At 33.4% G+C, this 15114-nt stretch overlaps 6 protein-coding genes across 6 annotated transcripts; 5 read left to right on the forward strand and 1 right to left on the reverse strand.

The window, feature by feature from the left end:
* Positions 1 to 830: 830 nt before the first annotated feature.
* On the forward strand, positions 831 to 2108 carry PPL_01085 (pirin family protein; the record flags this gene model as incomplete). The annotated part of the gene is made up of 5 exons (XM_020572101.1): positions 831 to 888; positions 974 to 1090; positions 1280 to 1464; positions 1525 to 1946; positions 2045 to 2108. The coding sequence occupies 5 exons, from the start codon at positions 831 to 833 to the stop codon at positions 2106 to 2108; spliced, it is 846 nt and encodes a 281-aa protein (XP_020437959.1).
* A 708-nt stretch (positions 2109 to 2816) lies between these two features.
* PPL_01086 (uncharacterized protein) lies at positions 2817 to 6021 on the forward strand (the record flags this gene model as incomplete). Its single annotated transcript, XM_020572102.1, has 2 exons — positions 2817 to 3155; positions 4648 to 6021. 2 exons carry the CDS (start codon positions 2817 to 2819, stop codon positions 6019 to 6021), a joined length of 1713 nt encoding a protein of 570 aa, XP_020437960.1.
* Positions 6022 to 6534: 513 nt separating this feature from the next.
* Positions 6535 to 7467, forward strand: PPL_01087 (uncharacterized protein; the record flags this gene model as incomplete). Its single annotated transcript, XM_020572103.1, has 3 exons — positions 6535 to 6852; positions 6997 to 7074; positions 7147 to 7467. The coding sequence occupies 3 exons, from the start codon at positions 6535 to 6537 to the stop codon at positions 7465 to 7467; spliced, it is 717 nt and encodes a 238-aa protein (XP_020437961.1).
* A 417-nt stretch (positions 7468 to 7884) lies between these two features.
* On the forward strand, positions 7885 to 9802 carry PPL_01088 (RsfS/YbeB/iojap family protein; the record flags this gene model as incomplete). The annotated part of the gene is made up of 2 exons (XM_020572104.1): positions 7885 to 9462; positions 9563 to 9802. 2 exons carry the CDS (start codon positions 7885 to 7887, stop codon positions 9800 to 9802), a joined length of 1818 nt encoding a protein of 605 aa, XP_020437962.1.
* A 317-nt stretch (positions 9803 to 10119) lies between these two features.
* PPL_01089 (uncharacterized protein) lies at positions 10120 to 12133 on the forward strand (the record flags this gene model as incomplete). The annotated part of the gene is made up of 2 exons (XM_020572105.1): positions 10120 to 10197; positions 10283 to 12133. The coding sequence occupies 2 exons, from the start codon at positions 10120 to 10122 to the stop codon at positions 12131 to 12133; spliced, it is 1929 nt and encodes a 642-aa protein (XP_020437963.1).
* Positions 12134 to 12220: 87 nt separating this feature from the next.
* Positions 12221 to 14564, reverse strand: mhsp70 (Hsp70 family protein; the record flags this gene model as incomplete). The annotated part of the gene is made up of 4 exons (XM_020572106.1): positions 12221 to 13746; positions 13823 to 14033; positions 14111 to 14323; positions 14526 to 14564. The coding sequence occupies 4 exons, from the start codon at positions 14562 to 14564 to the stop codon at positions 12221 to 12223; spliced, it is 1989 nt and encodes a 662-aa protein (XP_020437964.1).
* Between the last annotated feature and the right edge of the window lie 550 nt (positions 14565 to 15114).

Consider the following 15114-nt stretch of genomic DNA (forward strand, 5'->3'; position numbering starts at 1 on the left):
TTTTTTTAATAATAAATAATTAATTAATTTTTGTTATTATTAAATATTAAATATTATTAGCAAAAGCAGTAATAGTTGTAAGAGTACCACCAACGACCACAATCATATCATAATCAATCATATAAAAAAAAACAAAAAAAAAAAAAAAAAAAAAAAAACAAATTAACAGATTTAGAAAATTTGTCTTTTAAATCTAATCTATCTACTTTTATTCATTAATTAATTACACATATCACTCACCATCAATCAAATTATTCAATCTAAAAAGCATCAACATCTTATCATCATTTCTCACCCATTAACCTTTTCCCAAATCGATACATCATTCACCCTCAACAACAACATTGATTAGGTCACTTATTAATTTATTCACACAACATAGCAGCAGCATTGATCAATACTCTATCCACATTGAGAAGCAGTTATTAGTTGAACAACAATTTAGTATTAATAATAAATTTAGTCTATCTATCTATCTATCTATCTAGTTAATAATAATATAATATATTTTGTAATTTTAATAGTTAATAGATTATATAATATATAAAATAGTTTTTGTGTAATATACAAAAGATAATAAAGTACTACTTAGAGAGTGAGAGAGAAAAAGCACAATCAAAAGACACATCATAAACACCTAAGGATTCTAAATTAAAAAAAAAAGAAGGTTTCGATTTAATCTTTCTTTTCTAGATTATAATTCAAAAAAAAAAAAAGAAAAACTTTAGCAAAGAACGACAATCAAGTTTGTGTCAAACATTCATATATATTTAAAACAGAAAAAAAAAAGAAAGAAAGAAAGAGAATTTAAAAAACAAAAATATAAAAATATGTCCACTTCAAGAAGTGTTGGCAAAATAATCGTTGGAATGCCAACTAGCGATGGAGGTATGTGTCGCGACGTCAGTAAACTCAAAAGATCATCGGAATATAAATAAATATCTAATCATTTATCACTACTATGACACTATAGCTGGTGTTAGACTTAGAAGAATAGTAGGTAGACCTATATCTCTATTGGACCCAATCATCATGGTCGACGAATTCAAGAGTGACGACGCCAAAGATTTTGCCGCTGGATTTCCAGATCGTAAGTTCCTCAATAGCAAATTGTTTAGATTTAATTTTCATACTAACATAACACCTACAATTTCCTAAACAATTACCTCAGATCCACATCGTCAGTATAGAAATTTTAATGAAATAGTTTAGGTTTTTCATTTTTGTCATCGGGTCCCACGATATTAATATTATATTATTTTTCAAAAATATTTTATAGGTGGATTTGAAGCTGTTACTTATATGCTGGCAGGTTTCATGGAACATCGCGATAACAATGGTAATCATACGACTATAAGTGAGGGAGATATACAGATCATGACTGCTGGTCGTGGTATTATACATTCAGAGATGCCCAGTAGCGATAGCACTGGATTACTATGGGGATTTCAAATTTGGTTCAACGCAAGTAGAAATAAGGATAACAGTTTTTCTCGGGTTTACTAATCAAATTTCCAACAACAGTTACCTCGCAGTTGCAAAATGATGGACCCCCGCTACATACCGATCAAGGCTGCCGCCGTTCCTCTGGTGATCGACCAGATCCGCGGCAGTAGAACCAAGGTTATTATGGGCGAATTTAATGGACATACAGGACCGGCACTAGGTGTCGTTGCCAACCCACAATGGCTCGATGTCGAGCTGCCAAGTGGAGCGTCTTTCCACACATCGATTCCATCGCTATACACCGCATTTGTATATGTTTATAAAGGAGTGGGCAACTTTGGTCCATTGACAAATCAAAAGGTTCTCAAAGAATCACAACTGGGTATTCTCGATTGTGCAAGCGGCGAAAACTCTGTAGAGGCATACTCTCCAGAGGGTTGTAGATTTTTATTAGTGGTTGGTGCTCCAATCAATGAAACAATAGCAAGACACGGTCCTTTGTAAGTATATTAATTAACTACAATCATATGACGATTCGCACTCATATTAGATATATTCTAACATACTTTTTGTTTTATTTATTTATTTATTTATTTAGTGTAATGAATTCTCAAGCAGAAATTAATCAAGCATTTTACGATTTTGAAACAGGAAGATTTTAAATATTTACATTATAATTACTATTATTATCAATTATCAATTATCTTTTTTTTTTTAATATTTTATTCCATTATTCTTACATTTTTCAAAGATATGGAGTGAAATTCGAATTATTATTATTTTTATTATCATTATTAAAACAAATCTATCCATGTGACCAGAATCACAAAGATCGACGACGACAACAAACAACACACAAAACAATATTTTTTTTATTTATATCCATATCAATCCAATTTAAAAATTATTCACCAAATATATTTATATATCTCTCTCTATTGAATACAATACCCCTCCCTTCCCCTCCTCCCCAATCAACTCAACTAATCAAAAAAAAAACAACCAAACAAAACCAAACCAAACCAACTTCACAGACTATTTAACATTTATTTTTATAAGAATTGCCATTAATTATCTTTTTTATAAAAAAAATCATATTTTTTGTATAATAAAAACCTAATTCTATTATTAATATATATAAAACAAAACTTAACAAAAATCCTTAGATTTCTTGAGAATTTGGTTGGCTCGATACCAGTTCGCATCAATTTATATCCAAAAAGTCAATCGTGGTCAAATTTTAAAAAAAAATTTTTTATTTTATTTTTTTTTGTTTAAATTGGTTGAGTCAAAGTGTGAACAAACAAAATAATCAGTAATATTATTATTCAACTTTTTATTATTATTGTTTTTTTATTTATAAATAAATAATGAGTAGTAATTTAAAGAAAGCTAGAATCGTGGAAAAAAGAGATAGTGATTCTAGTGGTAGCGACTCGAGTGATGACGATCAACAACAACAACAACAACAAAAACAAAAACCTGTTTTGATCGACAACGCTCATGGACACAGTCATGCTGGTGGTGCAGAGTGTGGTCACGACGGCGGCACATCGTCGTCATCGGCCGCAAAAGTACCACAATCAAAGCTAAAGACAGCGATGAAGTTCTTGCTGCTCTTCACAATGGTACCGATACTATTTTCGATGCCTTTCATATTGCGTCGTGCCGGTGAGATCGTCTCTGAGAATCGCGCACTCCTCTTCTACGTATGGGCGGTGTACGCTGTTATCTGGGCGCTTCTCGTGTACAGCAAGCGCAAGCTGATCACTCTGAACAGTTTCGTCAACCACAATCTGCTCTGGATGATCGTTGCACTCGGAACGTTCATCGTGCTCGACATTCCCAAGATGATACAACAGGTCGATCTGCGACGTGAAGTACTGCTGGTGTGGTGCACCATCACCTGGATTCCAAACATTGTGATCTTCTTCTTTGACGACAACGACCACAAAACAAAGGAGCGTCTCGAAGAGGAGAAGGAGAAGCGCAAACAAAAGAAGGACGAAGAGCGTAAGGTCAAACAGGAGGAGAAGCGAAAGAAACGTCAAAAGGAAAGAATGAACAAATACACACCGATGCAACGTTTAATGTACAACTCGTTGATCTATCTTGGTTTGGCAGTGCTCGTTGCATTACTCGCCTGGCAAACCTATCGTTGGTATCTAAAGACACAACAGAATATCATGGACAGACAGCGTAGTCAACATATCACTGTAGAGGATGATCCTGAACCAAATTATGATTAAATCAGAATTAACATTAAAATCAAAATCATCAATAATAATAATAATAACACAACTCAAAACCCAACACATTAACACAATCAATAATCAAAGAAGAACTATATTATTTCTTTTCATTTATTCTTTATTCATTGTTTTTTGATATATATATATCTCAAGATTATGAATATTTAATAATTGTTTCTAACTCACTCAACCTACCAAATTAGTAGATCGAACTTTAAGATTATATTTTGTTACTATTACTTTATCAATCAATCAATCAAATAATAATAATAATAATAATAATGTAAAATTGGAAATAGAGTAAATAATAAAATATAATTCAAACAATACAAAAAAGAAAACCACTTCTGACTTTTAATTATTATAATATCTTTGATTTCTAAAGGAAGAGGAGTGGAGTGTTCTTGACACAAAGTTGTAAACAACCTGGTTATTAAACTTACGGTTACATTCAAGTTTGATTATAGATATTATTTTTATATATTTTTAGAAAGAAAAAAAAAAAAAAACAAATGGCACCGATTTGAATGACACCCGATTAGATGGACAGCTTTGTGTAATGGTAAACAAAAAGGTTTTTTATTTGACACTTTTGATTGATTTTTTTTTGGGTTGGGTTGTAAAGATAAAAAATGATTGTGGTGGTGACATTGGGACTTGTTTGGTCCAATTAGTCAAGCCACTTATTATTCCTATGATGATCATCAAACTTTTTAACTATTAATAAATGATTAACAATTTATTAATTCTATCTTTTTTATTTGTATTTGCTCTTTGCAATCAACAACTATTTGGTGGTAGCTTTGCATTGCCTTTAGTTTTGGCTAATGTCTATCAATTCAATGAAACCGTAGATTGTTCTCTTGGTTGCCAGTTTTTTGATTCCACCATCTGGTTGAATGGATCTGCTCCGAATCCCAACTCTGTGAATGATACTATCATTATCGAGACTACAGGTGGTGGTGGTGGTTCAAATGATGTTTTCATAAGCACTACACTTACTTCCAATTACACCTGTAACAATTTTATTATTAGTGGATCTGGAAATTTGAATATCACTTGGCAGAGTGAAGACTATGAATTTACAGTGACAAACCAGCTAAACATATTTTCCTCTGGCAATCTACACTTCTTAAACACTTCATTAGTTATAAACCAACTCTCAATCAATAGCACTCTATCAAAATTGTATATAAACAATAGTTATAACTTAAATATAAATACTGTTAATTCAAGTGGATTCATATATGTAGAGAATGTTACATCCATTAGTATTGGATCATCCCAATCTGTAAACAGTACAACCATTTACAATAGCAATAATATTGACAACATTGAAATATCATCATTATCTACAACACTGCTTTTATTAAATAATAATATATCTATTCAAAATTTATATCAATCATCAAACTCTAATAATAATTTAACTATATTTACTAATTATAATGTAGAAATCAATTTTAATAATATGTTTTTAAATACTTTTATAATCATTAATAATTCATCAACTTTAAATATAAATAACAACAAAATTACAAGCTTTGATAATTCATCAATAATTGTCTATGGACAATTGAATATTCAATCTAATATAACAATACCTTTGATAAGTGGTGTTGGAAATGAATCGATCATAATTATCGGTGGTGGTGGAAATACAATTAGTGCAACCAACCTCACATTGGATGATGGTGCCATTCTATCTTGTGTATCAGGTACAACTATCATTGGTAATATTAGAATTGGAAACAACAGTATGTTATTGGTGAATAACACTAACATTGAAGAGTCTTTTGTTGTGGTGGGTCAACTTAATCTTATTACATTGAAAAGTATGCTGTCTTTACAAATCAACTCTGTTAAAAATCCAAACATTCCATTGCTACTCGTTTCATCGATGTATATCAATGATAGTTCCATAGTTGTATCGATAGTTACGGATGAAGTGATAAAATCAACACCGTTCCAGTATCTTTTGGTGAACAGTAGTCTTGACATTGACAGCCAGTCGTTTGCACCGTTCCACAGAGCTCAAGTTAGCTATTGTGACACCGACCAGAAGCAACTAGACCACTACAGCTATGAGATAAAGAATGCAGGTTACAAACTCTATCTCAATATCAACACGATCTCAAATGATCCAATGACCTCGTGGAAGATCGTCTTAATCGTCCTGACATTGTGTATCATCACAGTCGCCATTATCGTAGGAACAGTACTCTACTTTAGAAATAGAAAAAGGAGACAACAACAAATTCAATACTCTACAATCATCAATCAACCAGAAGAAGACAACGACAACAACGACAAAGACGATTAAATCATTTTAAGTAAAACACACCAAACAACCACTAATATACCAACATTTCTCCAATCATGAAAGTTAGATTAATGTTATTCTTTTCTTTGTATGATTGATTTAGATTGGTTTATATAAATAAATAAACATTTCCTTTAATGATGATGATGCTACGTTAGTGCCAACATTCACCAAATAACTAAAGTGCAAAATAAAAATATTATTTAATAAAAATCTTTTTTCCCAATTTCCGTTTATAATTTTTTAAAACAGCAAAAATAAAAAGAAGTAAAAAGAAATTTCTAACACCTTTTTGTTTTTTTCAATCAAATAATATAATTCATAAAAATAATAATAATAAACATTTGTAACTATATAGAATTGTTTCAATAATATAGATAATAGAGATAGTGAAATAATAATAAAATATTTAATATCTTTTTTTTTTTTGTTTTAAGAAAAGACACAAGATTTGCAGCTAGTCAAGACTGATATCGATCAAAGTTTGTTAAATAAAAGATATAGGATAGAATTATGTCTATTACTGCAAAAAAAGTTGGAAATAGATATGGTTGCACTGGGAGTTTCAAGGGTTTCGAAACGGCGTTGCCCGACGAACTCTATGGACAGTTTAGAGTGGACGAATACTATTCAATCATATCGGAGTTCAACAGTCATGTCAGAATACCAAAGGTTGCCGTATTTCTATTTCTTGTAATGGAAATGGTTACACTCGGTGTATTGTTCTTTGCCATCAACAAAAATCTATTATTAGTTACCTACATCGCTGTTGGTGTTTGCTCACTTCTCTCCGTCGGTCTCGTAGTATTTGCATTAGTATATCAATCATCTGTAAGCTATTGTCTACATCATACCTTAGCAACACTACAACAACAATCAAACCATTATCTAACATAACAGTAATTGCTGTTTTCACAAACTAAATAATCTAGATGACAAGAAGAATGGAAGAAACAGCTGCGAAATACTCAAAAGAAATATTTCGAAAAAGGTATTGCATTTACCATCAAACCAAAGTATCTATCTTGTTCAGGAAAGAAATTTAGATTTAGAGTATGTTATTGATAAATACGATCGTTTTAAAAGCCTAACCTGTACTAACATTGGGTTATTACAACTAAATAGTTGACAATTCAATATCCAGATCAAATTGTACAGATACCACTTCAACAAGCACAGTCTTATCAATTTTTACCACCTACACATATCTATGGTGTACCACAATTCCAACCATATATGACACAACAACAGCAACAACAGATGATGCAACAACAGCAACAACAACCACTGCTACAACAACAACAGCAACCACAATCACAACAAACAAATACATCAACACAAACACCACAACCAATGCCACCAGGTTACTTTCAACAATACTATCCACAACCAGTACAAAGCACATCGAATCCATTTTTAATTTCAATCGATCAAAGTGATGCCTAAAATTATCTCACCAAACTTAGCAGTTAACCGATTTTCATTCGACTCCAACTTACAAAACCTTATCATATCATTTTATTATTTTCAAAATTAATGTCAATATCACATTAATCAACAACAACAAACTCCTCCCTCTCTCACACAATCTATCTATTTATACAACATATTTAAATAATATATTTTTTGTACAAATAAAAAATACCTTGTATTTAATTAATTAAAACCAATTTATTTATCCATCTTTTAAATGAATGATTAGAACAGTACAAGAGATCATGTTGCAGCTTTAATGATTTTATCTCAGCAATGAAAACACACAATTAAATTTTTTTAAACACGAGTGAAGTTGAACATACTCGTAAAAAAAAAAGTATTTATTATTAAGGTGAATAGCAGTATTCATTCATTTTAATTTCAACAATGTTAAATCTTTTTAAATATAATATTAGTAAACTTAGTAATAATAGTAGTAAAAGTTTATCTTTAATTGGAAATTTTAATAATGTTACTAGTCCTTACAGTTTTATAAAACAACAATCTTTTAATACAACAACAACAACAACATTGTTGTTTGCTAATAATAATAATAAATGTTTCAATGATAATGTAGATTTCAAGTTCTACACAAAGGCAAATCATAAATATACTAGAAGAGCATCGTATACACATCAACAAGATATAAAGTCACTGAAGAAGAGAGAGGAGAAGAAGGAAGCTTCACAACAACATAGAGAACCAACAGAGTTCCCACACAATAAGAAGGCACATGAACACACCAAGCCATTATCACATCAGGATAAACTTGATCTAAAGAAGAAGTTGAAGGCACGTCGTAAGAAGGAGATCAAGGATGACAATGCTGAGCGTGTCAAGCATATCATGGAGGCGGAAGATGAATCTGCACAGGAAATCAAGTCTGCATCATCGACCTCATCACACAGAAATGCATCGACCTCGTCACTATTGAATGCTGCAGCCAGTTCTGTTTCCATAGAGAAGGGTGAAGAAGTATTGGCAGCACTCTCAAACAGCAATCAAAGACGTGTAAATAACATTCAATTGGAAGACGATGACGAAGATGATCAACATCATCAAGAGGATATTGATGATGACAATGAAGAAGATTTAATCTATCAAGATGAAGATGAAGAGTTTGAAGAGGATGAAGATAATGAAGATAATGAATTGGATGAGATCGATGAAGATGAAGATGAAGATGACGAAGAAGGCGATTATCGTGATCAATATGAAGATGACGATGCAGATTTGGAGGAGTATGAAGATGATGGTGAGCCAGAGTTTGATTTGGATTCGATCGATCCCTCAAAGATCATCGAGGTCGATGCAGAGATGTTGAAAGATCTACCGGTCGATGATGACGGTCAAATCGTTCTACCAAACTTTATTTCATTCGAAGATGCCAAATCAAAGTATGGTTTCACAGAGAGAGAGTTGAAAGATAGTGCATTCTCCTATGCCGCTGCAGAAGCCGCCAGACAAATGGAAGCGGAGAAAGCACAAGGCGAAGACAAGAAAGGTGCACCAAAGAAATCAAAGAAATCAACTAAACAATTGGAGAGAGAAGCAAAGACTGCTGCTCAATTGCCAAAGGTGGAAGAGGTAGAAGAGGAGGAGGAGGAGGTCGAAGACTCTGAGACCACAAGAAAGAAGCAACAGAAACTCGACAAATCATTGAGAAAACAAGTGTCTCAAGTCAAAGAATCAAAGAAAGAGGAATTCGAGAATATCGATCATTTCATTCGTGACAAACATCTTCAGAAGCTACAATCGGCACGTGGAGGTCAAATCGGAATGCAACCAATCGTCAAAGGTCCACCAAAGGTAGCCGAGATTATGGAGGTGTTGGCCGAAACCAAACTAGAGGATTTCTGTGTCATCGATGTATCGGACAAATGCAAGTGGACTAAATATATGATTGTTGCAAGCTCAGATTCAAACAGAGTCATATTAAATGCTGAAGAAGATTTATTAGAAAAGGTAAGGAAAAATCATGATTTATACAAACACCAACTTAATTGGTTATAGCAATCGTTTTATTAAAATTATTCATCATTACTATTATTTATTATAAATATAGTTCCAAAATAGATTATCAAAAGGACATCAACCAAGAAATCCAACTGATGACTCTGATGTTTGGAGAGTTTTGGATCTTGAAGAGTGTTTGGTTCATTTGTTTGAAACATCAACTAGAGAATATTATGATTTGGAAACACTATGGGTAACCAGAAGACCAGCCGGTAGTGAAGAACAAAGTTGGGATGATGAAAAGACAGACATGATCGCTGAAAGACATTCAAATCCAAAGAATGACTAAATGAAGCACTAATCAAATCAAAAATAACCAACCAATCAAACAAACAATTTTGAGATTTACCAATAAAATTATATAAATTTTAAATACTTTTTTAGAATACAACTTTGTCGTTATTATTATACAAAAAGAGATATAAGCGTCCCTAACAAACAACTTTTAAAGACAAGTTTGGTCAAGGAAAAGACATAAAATAATATTCATACTTTTCTAGTTTTTTTTTAATTTTTTTTTTGGAGAAAAAAATTAGATAATTGCATATTCAAATGTAATAGTTTAAATACTCTGAAACATGTTCATTATTTAAAAGCTATTAAACTATGACTACTTTAAATATCGATTTAAATTCTTACAATGATTGTATCATTGATAATTTCGAGAGTGAAACATTCAACAAAGTATGTAATTTAATTATTTTTTTTATACAACTTTAAAGTTGCAACACTCTTTTTAACATTTGGGTATTTCATTTAGCTATACAAGTTGGTTGTAGATCATCATAGAGATGATTTAAACGAATCAAATACTGTATTGGATGTTGCTGAAGGCAATTTGATATATTTAGCTTTGGCTGGTAGTCAATCATTCAATTTGCATATAAATGGGAGTGATCAAGATTTCATTGGTGTCAGAGAAGCACCTATTGATGTTGTTTTGTCGCTAGATGGACCAAAGGATACAATTCATCATTTGAAACCTGATATTTCAATATATGAGTTAAGACACTATTGCAAGTTACTTCTAATGGGTAATCCTAAGCAAATAGAGGCACTCTATACAAAAGATATGTGTTACATCTCTGAGGAATGGCAACACCTGCAGCGTATCAAAAGAAAGTTGATAACATTGGTGTCGATCGATCACTACTATAACACAATCAAGGCACTTCACTATGACTTGAAATATATGTCTAAAGAGAGATCACTGTCTTTGGATGGAAATGCAAATGAAGAATCAAATGAAAAGAAAAGGAGAAAACATCAAAAGATGGTGGAAAACAATAAGGTACAGAGTATCATCAATCAAAAGAAACAAGAGGATGCGAATCTAGAGGTTGGAAACACATTCCATAAGAAAGCATATCACTCTATTAGACTTTTGACAGAGGTGAATCGTTTGTTGGATGGATTGGATCCAATCGTGAGATTCGAAGATTCAAGTTTAGAGAGACAACTCATACTCACTATCAGAAAAGAGGAGATACCAGACAAGGAACTAATGGAGTTGATAGACAGTAAATACAGTGAATTCGAATTTAAACGACAGAGTATAGATACAAGTAGTTTACCAGAGGAAGTTGATATCGATTTAGTAAATAAGTGGTTAGTTAATATTCGTAGGAAAGCAATAGATCAAGATAAAAGCGACAGATTCAACTTTAATAGCAATCAAGGTGGTCAGAGCATAAAACAACAAGCAGATAATTTATTGTTAAAGAATGGTATTAGAGGTCAAGTTATTTATGTTGGTATCAGTGGTAGTCATCTCTTCAATCTCTCTACCAACTCTGATGAATCTCAGCTCTACGACTATGTTGGTGTTTATGCCGCTGACACTGATGATGTTGTATCATTATGTCCACCACCAATCAAGATAGATCAAGAGTCAGTCAGCAAATCTAGTGAATATATACCCAGGAATCATAAGCCTGCACCATCACCGGTCGCTACAAAGAAAGATATCACAACTCGTGGAATGATTCTTTATGAAGTTGGCTATGCAATCTCTTTATTTATCAATGGAAACTATCGATTGTTCGAACAACTGTTTGTCGATGAAAGAATAACACAACGATATACTACCGATGCCTGGTTGGAGTTGTTGTCAAACAAGTCATTCTATTCGAATAGAACAATGGCTCAGGCTAACTGGGGAGTAGGACAAGCCGAGTATATGAAAGCACGTCAACTACTTGGACTGAAAAAGATCATTACAAACAAGAGAGCTTTGAAGAAGTTGTCAGCAGATGCGACAAAGTATGAAAACGAAACTATTGGTGAGAAAGTAACAGACAACGATATCAAGTTAGCATCTCGGTGCTTATACTACTCCTTTAGATTGTTATGGGTTTCGAAACAGATATTAAACGGTAGCAAATCTCCATCGTTATATTTTGAAAATGATAGTGAAGAGAGAAATCTGTTGTTACAACTCAAAGATGGACTGATAAATAGAGAGACCATCATGACATCTATTGAAAATTGCAAGTCACTTATGGAAGAGACATCAGAATCATTGGAAATATTGAAAACTATTTGCAAATCCGATGAATTGGAATCACAAACCAAGACTCTACTCAATCCATGGTTAATAAAAATAAGAAAGTCATTATAAGTGTTATTTGTTTATATTTTTTTTTTTTATTATTTTTTTTTTAATTTTCTTTTATTTTAAATATTCAGAGAAAATGTTTGGGTCAATTTACTTCTTCTCGGTGAACTCAGCTTCGGTGGTGTTATCGTTGTTGGTGTTGTTGGTGTTGTTGGTGTTTGATGATTGGTTGTTGTTGCTGTTTTGAGCGGACATCTTGGCCTTGTAGGCTTGTTCGAAAGTTGAGGTGGTGAGATCACGCAATCTCTTGATTTCAGATTCAATGGCAGCTGGGTCCTCCTTGGAAAGGGTATCCTTGACGGAAGCAACGACCTTCTTGATCTCTTCGGTTTGTTGTGGGTTGAGGTAGTCCTTGAAGTCAATCAAGTCCTTCTCGGTTTGGTAAACGACAGACTCACCGCTGTTCTTGGCTTCGACCAACTCTCTTCTCTTCTTGTCAGCCTCGGCGTTCATCTCTGATTCCTTGATGATTCTGGCGACGTCATCCTTGCTCAAACCACCAGAGGCTTGAATACGGATTTGTTGGGCCTTACCGGTGGCCTTGTCCTTGGCGATGACGGAAAGCATACCGTTGACATCCATATCGAAAGTGACTTCAATTTGTGGGACACCCTTTGGTAATGGTGGCAAACCGAACAAAGTGAATTTACCCAACAATTTGTTGTCGGCAGCCATCTCTCTCTCTCCTTGGAATACCTTGATTTCGACTTCTTGTTGACCGTCAGAGGCAGTCGAGAAGACGTCAGTCTTGGAGGCTGGGATGTTGGTGTTCTTCTTGATCAAACGAGTGAAGACACCACCGTAGGTCTCGATACCGAGTGACAATGGGGTGACGTCAATCAAAATAATTCCTTTACCTTCACCAGACAAGATCTTACCTTGGATGGCAGCACCGACGGCAACGGCTTCATCTGGGTTGACACCCTTGAATGGCTCCTTGTTGAACAAATTCTTGGCGACCTCTTGTACCTTTGGAACACGAGTCATACCACCGACCAAAATAACTTCGTTGATGTCCTTTGGTGACATGGTGGCATCCTTGAGACAGATCTTGCATGGTTCGATGGTCTTGCTGATCAAGTTACCGACCAATTGCTCAAACTTGGAACGGGTCAACTTCATGTTGAAATGGACTGGACCGGATGGACCAGCAGAGATATATGGTAAGTTAATTTCGGTTTGGAGGGTTGAGGAGAGCTCGCACTTGGCCTTCTCGGCGGCTTCTCTGAGACGTTGCATGGCCATGCTGTCATTAGTTAAATCGATACCCTTCTCCTTCTTGAACTCGGCAACAAAGTAGTTGAGCAACTCAACATCGAAATCTTCACCACCAAGGAAAGTGTCACCATTGGTAGCTCTTACTTCGAAAACACCACCGACAATTTCGAGAATGGAAACGTCAAAGGTTCCACCACCCAAATCGTATACGGCAACAGTCTTTGGTTCGTCTTGCTTGAAACCGTAGGCCAAGGCAGCAGCAGTTGGCTCATTAATAATACGGCTGACATTCAAACCAGCAATGGTACCGGCATCTCTGGTAGCTTGACGTTGAGCGTCATCGAAATAGGCTGGAACAGTAACAACAGCATCCTTAATTGGGACACCCAAAGCAGATTCTAATAAATAAAAAAAACTGTTGTTAGTCATCTTGTGACCAAATTATGTATTCATATGTTTTATAAACAAACTTACCAGCAGTCTCCTTCATCTTGGTAAGAACCATAGCACCAGCTTCAGATGGTGAGATTTGTTTTCCCTTGACTTCCATCCAAGCGTCACCGTTTGGACCTCTAACGATTTTGTATGGTACCATTGTCATATCCTTCTTGGTCATTGGATCATCGAAACGACGACCAATCAAACGCTTGGTGGCAAACAATGTATTGGCAGCGTTGGTAACCATCTAATTAGGAGAAGAGAATATTAATATTAATTACAACTGAACAGATAATTATTCATTTGATAGTTAGTTATACATACTTGTCTCTTAGCTGGCAAACCAACGATTCTTTGACCGTCGTCAGTGAAGGCGACAACGGATGGGGTAGTACGACCACCCTCAGAGTTCTCAAGAACACGGGCATCATTACCTTCCATGACGGCAACACAAGAGTTGGTAGTACCCAAATCAATACCGATGACTGGTCCAGATACCTTTGAGTTTTGTGTGCTGTATGATCTTAATCCATTGTACTAAAAAATAGTTTATTACAAAAGAAGAAAGAATTAGAAATCAAAATAATAAATTCATATTTGAATATAATAAATATAATTAATTAATTAAGAGATATATAATTTAAATATAAATATATATTTATTATATATATATATATATATATTGATTTTAAAAGTAATTAATTAATTAATTAATTAAGAGATATATAAATCTACATACCAATGAATTTTTATTAACTTTGGTAAATTGCTTCAACATTTTTATATGTATGTTATTATGTTTATGAACACTAAAACAACAATAAATGAATTGAAATCAAGGTAATGATTATTTTTGTTGCTTCTCACTTTGTGTTGAAAAAAACCGAGGTATAAACAAACCTCGTCTTCACCATAAAAAAAAAAAATAGAAAAAAAAATCAAAATTAATTAGATTCAAAATTTTTTTTTTTTTTGTCAATTTTTAAAATAATCATTATGTCATTCAACTTCATTAAACAGACATCGAAAGGCAGTGTCAGGTACTTTATTTTGAGTAAAACAGAAGAATATATATATTACAACTAAATAACTACAAATCCGATTTAACTAAAAGAGTTAGACTTACCAGGCCAAGTTAAACCGCTTTTGGAAACATTACACATCATCATTGGAAATAGTCAAACCAAAAATGAAAAAAAATAAAAAAAATTGATATCATTTTTAAATTCTATCGAAAATTGTTTGAAACTCATGTGAAATTTCATCAAAATTTAGTTTGTTGATTTAAATACAATCTAAATTAAGGATGATAAATCGATGTTTGGCAA

Source organism: Heterostelium album (assembly GCF_000004825.1).
Source record: "Heterostelium album PN500 unplaced genomic scaffold PPL_contig1, whole genome shotgun sequence".
Taxonomy (NCBI): Eukaryota; Evosea; class Eumycetozoa; order Acytosteliales; family Acytosteliaceae; genus Heterostelium; species Heterostelium album.